Source organism: Pinus tabuliformis, chromosome Q (genome assembly GCF_031772625.1).
Source record: "Pinus tabuliformis cultivar Carrire ecotype Pingquan chromosome Q, CPIR1, whole genome shotgun sequence".
Taxonomy (NCBI): Eukaryota; Viridiplantae; Streptophyta; class Pinopsida; order Pinales; family Pinaceae; genus Pinus; species Pinus tabuliformis.
Genome location: NC_142296.1, coordinates 1355897863 through 1355910567, shown reverse-complemented (window position 1 = coordinate 1355910567; position 12705 = coordinate 1355897863). Strand labels below are relative to the sequence as shown.

The following is a 12705-nucleotide window of genomic DNA, read 5'->3' as shown; positions in this document are numbered from 1 at the left end:
AGTGATCATCAATGAATAAGACATAGTACTCATATCCACTCAAGGAAACATGAGACATCCGACCGCTCACATCGGAATGAATCAAATCAAGTATCCCCGTCGCTCTGCTGTCATTGCTGGGAAAAGGGGATTTGGCAAACTTGCCCATTGCACAACCTCTGCAAGTATCAAAGTGATTAGTACTGAAATCTGGCACACCTGTGGTGATCTCCCGCAATGTCCTCAAGGCTCCATGATACATGTGTCCCATCCTGCGGTGCCAAATCTCACACAGCTCAGAACTGCTAGCTTTGCTGTCGGTACTACTGCTCAATGCCAAAAGGGGCTGGAATGCAAACTTGTACACCTTTGCATGGCGTACACCTATCACTCTAGCTGAATTAGCTGGAGTGCCCCTGGGATACATCAACACCTGTCCTCCCCTGAACAGTACCTCATATCCTCTGTCCTCCAAAGCTGAGACGGATATGAGATTCTTCCTCATCCCTGGCACATAAAGAACATCTGACACTTTCAAGGGAGGTCTGGACTCCCTCTGAAATGTCAGTGTACCCACCCCGACTGCTCTAACAACTCTGTCATCACCGAGTACTACCTCAATATCAGTGCCACTCTCTGAAAGCTCTGAGAAGTACTCCCGGACTCCTGTCATGTGACGTGAAGCCCCACTGTCCACATACCAGATACCTGTAGATGCTCCGCTAATCGAGGGAAAAGCATGCTCCCTCTGAACCTGTGTGGCAGGTGATCCTGCACTAGAGGACTCACATGTAGTGAACGCAAACTCCCGGTCAAAACGACCTGCAAAGTCCTCAATCTCAGCTGAAGCTGCCACATCTTGGTTCTTCCCCTTCTTCTTCTTCTTCTCCGGACACACAACTGCATAGTGTCCCATCTTCTGACAATTCCAACACTTCACTTTGGAATAGTCCTTCTGTGAGTTACCCTGTTTATCTTTACCTTTGCCTTTGCCTCCACCACCGCTTGTGGAAGCCTGCTTCTTCCCTTTGCCTTTCTTGCCTCCTGCCACCAGTGCTACGTCCTCATCCTGCTCAACTGGCTTGGCTGCCCCAAGCTGTCCTTTCCTGATGTCTGTCTGAATACAATCATCCCAAAACCTCTCCCATGTGGGAAGGGTCTCACGTGCACAAACCCCATCAGCAAAGTTCAACCATGAACGGGGGAGGCCATTCACTGCAATACGCACCAACTCAGTGGATGGAATGGCCTCTCCAATCGCTGCCAACTCATCTCTCACATTGGTAATCTTTGTGAGATATCCAGCTGCACTATCATTCCCCATCTTAATGTTCTTCAGCTTCTCCTTCAGGACCATCTTCCGGTTCTCATTGGTACTCTGGTAGAGATTGGACAATGCTGTCCACATCTCATGGGCATTGCTCTTTCCTCTCACATGAGGAATGCAATGGTCTTTGATTCCGTCTAGAATCAACCTCTTACCCTTGTTGTTCTTTCTATTATAAGCTGCCAACTGAGTAGCATCAGTAGGCACAACAACAGGGTGCTGTGCTGTATGCACCATGATATCCCAGACCTCTGCCTCCTCAAAGATACTCTGCATTCTCTCCTTCCAAACGCTGTAATTTGTATGCCCATCTAACCTATCCTCCACCCTCAATCCCAATGACATTTTGCTATCCTAAAACTGAAAAATAGCACTGCTGTGGTAAAGATAAAACTGTTGTTTATGAAAAATCAGCTTGCTGGAATTTTCTGAGTGAAAAAAATCAGCAGCTGTATTTTTTTCTTTTGCTGTCCCAAACTGCCCTTCAGCACTCAAGCTCCGATACCATGTAAAATTTTCTGTTTTCCCACCCCGGTTTTCAGTTTCTCCTTATTTCTCCCATGTAGTTAAATGCCCATTCCCATAACCATACATTTAACAGACTGAAAAAAATAAATATTGCTGAAAACACAAATTCTGGAAATTTTTCAGAATGCTGGAAATTGCAGAATTAAAAATCAGCAATCAAAATCAGCCATTAAAACACATTAAAACACTGATATTTTTGGTCAACTTGACCCTGGAAAAACCCCCTACAACTCTTGGGGAAAACCAGTTTGAGAGCTTTTCTTTATTTCTGGAAAATGCCTTTTTACAGAGAGAAAATTTTTCAGCAAAAATTAGCAAAACAGAAATTTTTCCAGCAAGCGTTATCTGTTTTTCAGCTAACAGACAATCTGGAAAATGGCTGAACGTGCTTTACGGACAGTACGGATGTACGGACTGTACGGACATACAGACCGTACGGACTGTACTGACTGTATGGACGGCCGCACGGACTTGTACGGACAGTCCTCGAAAATCGTGCAGAAAGTCGCCTCATCGATATTCGTGCTGAAAATCAATTTTTCCACTGTTTTGCTCACAAAAACTGCCTTTTTCTGCTTGTTCTTTGAGCTATACGGATTTGCTGAAGTGCTGCCTTGGTATGTGTGCCAAACTGCTGCCTCTTTCTCCTCCTTGTCCAGAAATCTCCTTTGCTCTCCTGCTCTCCTTCTCCCAATCTGCTCATGAAAGAATGAATGATCTTTTTCTCATTTTCCTCCCTTAACCCAACCCTAAATGATTTTTGGGTGATCCCTAAATCCAATGGCTGAAATAGATTTAGATCAATGGCTGAGATTAAATGCTCATTTAAATCTCACTTTCTATTTTTTAATTCACCCCACTTTAATAAAGACCCACTTAGTCATTTATTTCCAAAGTCACTTTTCCTTTCTAATTTTTCATTGACTTTATAAAAGTCACTTTAAAATTAGACTTAGTAACTTTATCACTTAAAGTCACTTTCAAATTAGATTTAACTTTATAAAAAATTATAAAGTTACTTTAGGAGAAAAATTAAATTCTTTTGGACACTTTTCCCTAGGCCAAAGATCAAAGCCTTAGGGAACCACCTGTCCTCCGGTACCAAATTTCAACACAAGTTAATTATGCAGTTTATTTGTTGTGACAAATATCGAATAAATCACACTGCAAGTTTCACCATAAAAGTATTGCGGAAAATAAAATGCTGGAAACCGAGAAATATGCTAATGCACATGAAAATGACAATTATTATCCAAAAATTGTCCTCAGAAAAACTCAATGTGGGAAAACCAGTGTAGTAGTTGAGGGTTTTATTACTATGCAGTAGTGAGAAATTTTGAATCCAACCGGATGCCCAACGCTGGCAATCCTCTAGAAGATAAACTGACCACAAAAATGAATGAGAATTCTTGCCTCACCCGACACTGAGTCAGCTCCACAACTAGCACAAACTGGGCTGCTCGAACCCTTGCATCAACTTCTGTATCAATGCTGCACAAACCCTCTTACGATCTGCCTGGAAGCTGCTCTGGTCAAGCTGTCTGCCCAACTCAGCCTCCGAGAATGATTCGCTAGCCCCTCCAGAAATTCTCCCAGCCTCCAACAACTGAATCGATCCTCTGTTTTGCCAAATCAAACTTTACCTTTGAAGCTTTTGCGCAGGGCCTGCGAAGCCCCACTGAGAAAACTCGACCCTCCTGTAGCTGACTCTCTAGGATTGGAAAACTTCCTCTGGACTCACTGACGCTGCCGTCATTGTCCCTGGTTATCCTCTCTGGCTCGAACTTCTCTCTGTTGAATCACTGCAACTGGGAAACTCGACCTCTGCCAAGGAATTCGCTCCCCAAGTGTGTATGTTCTCTATCAACCCCATCGACCTCCTCTTATAATCTCCACTTGAGTCGTCAACGACCAAGATTAAATCCTAATCGATGGCTAAGGTCATCTCTAAGTTGATCCATGTGAGTTTCTAGAGAATTCTCACCTTTCTCAATTAATTCCATTTTAATTAGCAATCATTTAATTTAATTGAGTTGTCTCTAGGTGGAATTTGCATAAACGATTTCTGGGTTCTGGAGATCACCTGTCTTTTAGCCTCGCTCCACAAAGTTTGAGACTAAAACACTATCTGATGCTACAAAAACTAACACAAATGCCAGAACAATTTGGGTTGCTATTGAAGGGAAGAATCCGATCCTTCTCACACCAAAGGTTTTTAGAAGCATGTTACAGTTCCCTAACCCAAACAAGGGCTTCAAGCTTCTTGAGGTAGATTCTTTCCTGGACTCCTAGCCTCTAGGGTGGTGGTCTAAATCTACTGAAGGATTTCATGATTCTTTTTGCTCAAATGCCTGCTAATTTCACGTTAATTGACATCCTTTTTTGGGTGAAGCCCTATAGGGATTTCTCTTGGTTATTTGCATGGTTGATGGGATGAGATTCAATGTCTCACATACACAGGTCAGTTTTGTATATTCTATACTTCTCTGACAAGAAGAAACCATGTTCGATTGGGGAAAGGTTATTTCAAATGAAATTTCTTTTCAGTTAGCCAATTATTTGAAAAGCCAAAGGTTTTTTTTATGATTGCTTATATGGTTTTGGTAGTAGTTTTTTGTAATGTGCTTTGAAGGTCTGCCATTCAGAAATAATACAATCTGGGTTTTTCAGGAGATCCTAACCCTCCACTGCCGACTTTAGAGACTCTACGATAGTGTTAAATCTTAAGGTACTTACAACATTTGAGGACAATTTACTGATATCAAATATGTGCATATTTTGCTTCTTTCTTTGTCAACCTTATTAATACAGATATTGTCGCATAATTATTGTCATTGTTAAACACACACATGGCAGAGACAAAATAGGAAAGATAAGCAGGAGAGTACATTTCTTATTCACAATGATACATATTTATAATACATAGGAGTGACCTTTGGTTTCATATTCCAAGTGGTCCTTTGGACTCCTTTTGGCTGTTCAGCTTCCACACCAACCCTTAGAGGTGTCCAACATTCCCCCCCTTAATCCGAAGGGTATATGAGTCCAAGAAGAGAGTTGTAATATAAAATGTGCAAAAATGCATGGCAGCACTAGGCTGAATGTGCCCTCTGAAATGTTGGTATAAAGGGCGGTGGTTTAAGGATGACCACCAACACTGAAACGCTTATTGTAGTTCCTAGAACTCTTCCAAGTCTGGCATGAAGCTCAAGTCTTCTGCTAGAGGAAGTGCTCCTGATGTTTTGAAGAAGGAAACCTTCAACCATGAAATGGAGGTCTCACCCCGCATAAAAGGGAGAACCTCAACCTGTGATGGTTTAAGGATGACCAACAATTCTGGAATGCTTAATGCAATTCCTGGAACTCTTCGGAAACTGGCAAGAAGCTGAAGTCTTCTGCTAGAGGAAGTGTCCCCAATTCTTTGAAGAGGTATCGCTGACTGAAGGCATGCTCAGGGGCATATTTGTCTGTGGCTACAACTCTGAATCTGGTGTGGCAGGTTGTGGCTCAGGCTCGCTTGATGTGGCTTTGAAGCTTGTAGATGACTATCATTTTCCCCCCTGTCAAATACAAAGTGAGAAGATGAAGAAATCTCAATTGCAAGACTATTCAATACTCTAGAACAAGTTCTGACATATGACTGAAATATCTTCTTCGCTGTTGATGCCCATTACCAAGAAGCGATCCATCCAAGATGAATCTTTGTTCTTGCAGGAGGTTTGTTTCTGAAGCATCTATTTGAAGAATCACTGGTTTTATGACAATGCTTACATGGATGAAGATCAAAACAGTGATCTTTCATGTGGCCAACTCGGTCACAGTGTTGGCATTTCACAATCTGTTGTTGTTATTGTGGAAGAGGAGTAGAATCTGGAACAACTGAAGGTGAACTGTCATGAAGGAATCCAACACTCTGAAATTGGATGGGCTTTGAGTAATCTGGAATATGAAAGGATACGTCCTTGTCATATCCAAGACTAGTTCTGTGTTGTTGTGGACAAGCTCTTCCTAAGGTCTGATGATTGGCTTGGGAAGTGTTGGCTGAATTTTTGCGTCGGCATGCAATTCTGCTACTTCATTGGGCATTAGATCTGAATCAACTTGCTGCTTATGGGAGTCTGTTTCAATGTTCTGAACAGAAATAGGTTTAGAATGATGACTACACCGCTGTAATTCTTCCTGCTGTAGTTGAGATTCAAGCTGCAAAAAAGCAATGTTTTCTTGTGCATGTTGTAAAGATGTTTGAATATCTCTGAGAGTGTCTTTGCTGACTTTAACTGTGCTTCCACCAGTAGATAAGATTAGAGTTCTTAATAACTCTAATAATCCATGAATTTTCTCCATTATTCAAACAATCAAATCAATAAATGACCAAAAATGCACTTGTAGAAACAATAATGGTTTTAGAAAATTAATTTGCCAACTTTTCAACACAAATTAATTTGCACTGATGTCTGCTCATGTTCTCACTTCACAATGTCTTGTGCCTCAATTTCTACACAGCAAGCCCAATATTGCTGCCTTAACAGAATGTCCAGCTTGACAGGTTTGCAGCCCACAGGCTCTTCTTTTCCAGCAATAACAAGACCCCAACAAAAATGAGATTAGCTTCTATATTTCATCGACCATACACCATATAACACTAACACCCGTGCACAATAGCCTTCAATGCAACCAAGGCTCTCCCAATTTTATTTTTGCAGAGTATCCTTGACCACTATTGACAATAATATTTAAAATTTTCGCATCTTTGTCTTAGACTCTGATATGTTAAGAAACTTCAAAGATTTCACATCCACTTGTCAACGCTGCTGGCCTTCATTTACTGTGGACACACTATAGAAAAGGTTGAGCGGTTCACTAGCCTTGAGCCAAACAAAGGTTAAAGAGGCTAAAGCGAGAGGAGAGAACATTAATCTTCATGGGCAAAGTAAAATCAGTATTATAGTCAATGCTGTTAAATACTACTTTAGGGTTCAGAAAGGCAAGTTGATTCCTCTAATCAAATAGCTCTGGAAGGACAGCTTCAAAATGAAGCAAAGCATAATCTATTCATTAAAGATTCACTTGAGCAAAACATATACATGTTACAAAGTCCACCTGCACAGGCCAACATAATGGAAATGAATACACCGGAGTTGTTGCTGAGCAGAAAGATTCGATATGAGAAGACAGAGGTATTATGAAGACAACGTTATTATGAGGCACACGACTATTATGAAGACAACGGTATTATGAAGAGGAAGACAACGTTATTATGATGGAAACGTAGTTGACATAATACCAAAATAGGTAAAAATTCTGAAATCAAAGGCAAAAACCCTAAAAATGTAAAAAAAATAGTGATTTCCCCATGCTATGGACCAGCGTTCACCGTGGAGCATTTCCATTGCCGTGCCTAGTCATCCAACAACATGAGGGCAGCTGTTCCATTCCCGTGCCATCTGATCCTCAGACCCGTTAATACGAGACAATGCAGATACCTTCACATCGTCAAGGCCTCTCAGACGGCCATAGAGACGTCAAAACTCCATACAAACCGCAGTGCCTGCTCAGAAATTCTTCGCATTAGGAACTCTACTGTCAAGAGAGCGAATGGCTGTCGAGGTCGCGGAAGAATACCTCACTCGACTGCAACAGACGGAACCAGGAGCAGCGTGAGCGTTTTGGATGAATGACGATCCTCCTGTAGGTGTTAGCGCAGCTCTGTGGAGGACAGTCTTATACCAGAGACCACAACTTGTCAATATTAACGATAGGACAATGATAATGGTTCCTCAGCTTGTGGAAATGCCTCATACCAACCTTACCAAAGTAGCCGGGACAACGTTATACATGGGCGCAACGGAGCAGCGTATATGGAGTTAACGCAAAGCATATTTATTGGAGCAGAGATGGTTAACACGGAGCCGAGACAGTATTTGTATGAGCCATCATTTGTATGGTTAATGTAGAGCCAAGACAACATTTGTATGGTTAACGTAGAGCCAGAGACAATAATTGTATGGGCCAACATTTGTATGGTTAACGCAGAGCCAGAGACAACAATGGCGGGTAGACCATGGATTGGTTATTGCCAAGTCAATTGCAAGATTTGCAAAACCTGACTGGAAGGCTGAGATTCAACCGAAGTGGACAAACCATTCAATGGCTATTGAGCTTGGCCACCAGTGAATTTTTAAGTGTCAACTGTTTGGGGTTTCAGTTTAATGGCGCAGACTTCCAACGAGAAGAATTATGTATCCATGCTTCCAATGCAACGAAATGCACTTACAAGTTACAGTTGTCGACAAAACGATGATATACCACTTTTGCAAACACTTTCCACACGGTTTTAAGCCACACAAAGCAAATTCAGCTTGTTTTGGTCGTTCAATAAAGTTTAACACAACAACAGTCAATAAAATTTAACGCAACAACAACCATGTCATGGCATTAATACAGGGTTTGAACCAACAATACTCACAACATCAATGCTAATCCATATCCAATAATCCATCATAAATTCAACGCAGAGAGATGAATACATATACCCAATGCACCCAGAGATATTTGCTGCCAACGCAGATGTAATTAGAACCATTCAATGTAGAGCTTTGTAACAACATCCAATACTGCTCTTCAAAAACTCAACACTCCATTTCCAGTCAATGACACTCCCTTTCTCGCCGAGAGCTCCATTCCAACGTAGTCAAATAGCACGACCAGCGATTAATATATTCCAGTGACATGACGAGAGATTTAATGTTTTGCTTCAATGACTTTCACAGGAACTGCTTCAATTCATTTCTCAGGACTTCAAATAAAATCACAGAAAATGCACCAGGAGGATGGACTTGGAATTAATGCACAGCTTTTGTTGGTTTGCAAGAAGAGGTTTGAGTGGGAGCATGACACTGAGAGAGAGTGTTAGAGCGTTGCATTGGTAGAGAGGGACAGGTCTGGCAATATTCCTCTTTGCAGTTGCAGGGGCAGGTCTGCTCACAACAGAGGAATGGCAGAGCTGATAGAGGTAACAACCTCTATTCTAACAAATGCTCAGAAAGGCATAATCAGGAGGAGAGCATTGGTTTACAAAGGCCACAAAAACAGGTGGCTCATACTTGAGCAGGGCAAGAGATCGCATGCTTTGATACCATGTTAAACACACACATGGAAGAGACAAAATAGGAAAGATAAGCAGGAGAGTACATTTTTTATTAACAATAATACATATTTATAATACATAGGAGTGACCCTTGGTTTCATATTCCAAGTGGTCCCTTGGACTCCTTTTGGCTGTTCAGCTTCCACACCAACCCTTAGAGGATTAGGTGTCCAACAGCCATTACAGTTCAAAAATCTTACTAATCAAGAAACGGAAGCAATTGGAAGTTGTTTTCAAATTTTGCCATTTTAAGTTCATTCATTTCATTTTCTTTAAACTCACTAAACAAGTTCTTATTTTCATTTTTTATGAAGTTGTTTGCAGAACTGTACTAAATTGGATGAGTCTAAATGTTCTACTTTTTTTACTTTTCTGGCATCAATGGAATCTGGAAATGAAATTTTACATTGTTTAAATCATATTTTTGAATGTATAAAGTGGTTCAGCACCCTCAAAAACCCCAGGGCTCTTGGATTGTGCACTCTGATCAACTGTAATATGTGACTCCAAAATATCCAACCAGACTTTGGGTAAAATTGGTTGGAAAAACATGCCAGGAAAAGGTCGAAAATGTAGAACGTTTAGACTACGCTGTAATTTTTTTTTTAAATGTTTCACCTTTAGGCGATGCACTATTGGCTTCCCCTGCAGGCTCTATATTTGCACGCGGCTTTTACGTGTAGCTGCGATGTCAATCTGGGTCCCTGAGGAGATCCTAACTTCCCACCTCCTAACGCCAGAGACTCTATGGGAAGGTTAACCTACGGTGCTTTGAGGAAAATCTGTTGATATCAAATATGTGCATATTTCATTTTTTTCTTAGTCAGCCTTATTGATACTGCCGTGACTGTTCAGAAAGCTTACTAATCAAGAAACACAAGAAATTGCAAGTTTTCAAATTTTGCCATCTCAAGTTTTTCATTTTGTTTTTGATAAACTTATCAGACAATTTCCTATTTTCACTCTTTATAAATTGTTTGCAGAACAGTACAAACTTGTTTTCTTTTTAATTTTATTCACTTTTGGAAGATGCACTATTGGCTTTCCCTGCAGGCTCTATATTCCCATCATTTATCTGCCTTTCACTTAAAGCATCTAATTGTTCCAAGTTCTAACTCTGCATATTCTCTTTCAATGAATTGTCACATTCATATTGAGATATGTACTTTTAAGATTGGTAAACAGGTTGATCATTGCATATTGTGAGCTTGGATGAAGTCAAACTCAGACTTGCTAATGAGAGTGACGTGAACGCTTAGTGTCCCCGTAAAGTAGAGCCAAACAATGTATGAACTGTTTCCACAATACCACCTGTAAATTTCTTTTCTTTGACAAAGCAAAGCCGTATATTTTGTTCCTCAACAGAGGCAGAATTAAAAACATGCAGGATAAAAGAATCCTTTTTTCATCAAATCCTGGAAAAAAGGCTCTATCTATAGTGTCCTTACTCATGCACACCTCATATTGACCTGCAACTGGAGGATTGCCTTTGGAAAAGTATGGTGATTGATAATGTCTGCAACTACTTTATACTCATTAATGATGATATCAAAATTATGCTTACCTTGTCATTATCCTTAGGGAAAGACATTTTGGCTTGCATCAGTGCCTTCTTGAGCATCAATTCTACAGATTGCTTGCCAAGAATATTCAGAAGCTTAAGTGATTATGTTCTGGTTTGCATTTGTGCCGTCCTAAGCATCAATTCAGTAGATCACTTGCCGAGAACCTTAAAAAGCTTGAGTGATTATGTTCTCTGTTGAAATTGAATGAGACTGTATCCTTTCAAACAAGCATAAGATAGCTCAGTGCTGAACTCATGACAGTTCAAGAATCATTCATTGTTGTGGATTTCAGAAGCTAATCAATGTTATGACATCAGAAACTGCTGATTTATTGGAGGAATTGACCCATCGTCTACAATTATTTGTTGTAAAGCACTCTTCTCTCCCCGTTTTACAAAACGTTACACTTGAAAAACAAGCTTATGGAGATATAATATTTGACTCTTTCCTTCTGGAGAATTTATTAGTACTCTATTAAAATTTTAGTGAACTATATCATCATAGTTTGGGAGAACTCGGGTCCTGCATAGCTTCATTTTTGCATGTAAACTGTTTCAAGGGGTGGGTGGGGTCTTTATCTCTAACTCATGGATTTGGCTTGGTTCAGGATTTGATTCAGGAGGGTGAGAAGGCTCCTAATTTGACCATTGGTATTTTGGTATCCATTTTAGCGGTTCTTGTCACTTGCATATACAAGCTTATTTTCGAAAGAAAGAAAGCTCTACCAGTAAGTTGGTCTTCATTATTCTCAGAAATTCTTGAAATGCTATTTAGATTGAACTTTGAAGATCTGTTTTTCATCTTGTAATTGGATTTTCAGTTGCAGGTCATTGCGAAGAATAACAAACAGGGTTCTCGCAGCTCTTCTTCAGATAAAAGCAGCACGTAAGAAGAGCCTAGTGGAAACGCAGAAGAGAAGGATGAAGAGCCTTTTGGAGAAATTGAGAAGGAAGAAGAAGAAACATCTAGTACATGCCATCGAAGTACAAGAAGGGAGACTCAGGTGGAAGAATATACAAGTGCCTGTTGTTAGTTGCCAAAAATGAATTTACGTTAGCTTCATAGATGCGAATGATAGATTTATTGTCAAAGATTAGCGGTGGACATGTTCGCTTCTAGACCTGCACTTGCAAAATACTCAAGTCCAATGGTAACTATGCATTCCGAGGGAACATAGAAGTTTCACCCACTATAAACTCAGTGGAAACTTCTCTCTTTAGGCTGGTTCTTTTCCAGGACATGGGGGGTTTTCCCAGTAGGATTGCCAATCTGTCCTTACAGCTCAAATAATTAAAATGAGATTTGGCAAAACAGTCTTATGGTGTTCAATAAATATTTGATGGTGAAATCAAGTAGATTAGCGCATTATCCTTAGGATATGGAGTCCCAAACAAATCTATATGAGATAAGAGCTTGATTATAAAGCATAGCAACCCAACAAGCACATATCAACAGTAGTGCTGCCAGTTATAACAGATCTGTAAACGTCACCTACAGCCAATTATAGATGTCATAATGAGACATCAATACAACAATCGACCATTCAAGTGAGTTTGTGATATCACATAAGACATAAGCATCAAAAGAGGACAGTTCTCTATTGAATAATCAGCCTTGAATACATCTGCAATCTGGTGTCACGAACAGTGAAGGAGGTCAACAGACCTATCTTTCAGCCCCTCAAAAGCTAGCATTACACCACTAGAACAGTAAGATATTCAGTGCAGCTAAGAAGGAAAACCTGAAATTATATGACGGTCATCTTGGAATACAAAATAACACACTTAATCTTTCCACAATAAGGCTCCAAATCTACAAGATAATCTTCAGCCAAAAATTGTACCTTACCCCAACGCCACACCACTGCAAACCAGCTGTCACAACACGACCGCCACAGATCAGCCATCTCTCTCTCTCATACACACACACACACATATATATATGCGTAGTCTAACAAGACTACAAATTTGCCCGGAAAACAATGGAAATTCTGGACCAATTTTGTTAAAATGCGGCCGAATTTTTTGAAAATCTGGGTTACCACTGTCAAGCTTCAAGATTTTGGGTGCCCCAGCGGTTTTTGATGGCGCTGAATCCATTTCCACCAAAAACATGATTCAAGCACTCCTACTATCAGATTTTTTGGAAAAAATGCCCAG

General features: G+C 40.4%; 1 protein-coding gene across 2 annotated transcripts in view; it reads left to right on the top strand.

Moving 5' to 3' along the window:
- Positions 1-11637, top strand: part of LOC149224950 (calnexin homolog) — an 86452-nt gene extending 74815 nt beyond the window's left edge. Inside the window, exons 5-6 of one of the 2 annotated variants that reach the window (XM_089386353.1) lie at positions 11154-11273; positions 11373-11637. In XM_089386353.1, coding sequence (XP_089242479.1) covers positions 11154-11273; positions 11373-11435 — 183 coding nt within the window. In that variant the 3' untranslated portion in view covers positions 11436-11637. Of the gene's footprint in view, positions 1-11153; positions 11274-11366 lie in introns of both variants that reach the window. The other variant, XM_089386352.1, reaches the window with a different exon arrangement.
- Positions 11638-12705: the final 1068 nt, after the last annotated feature.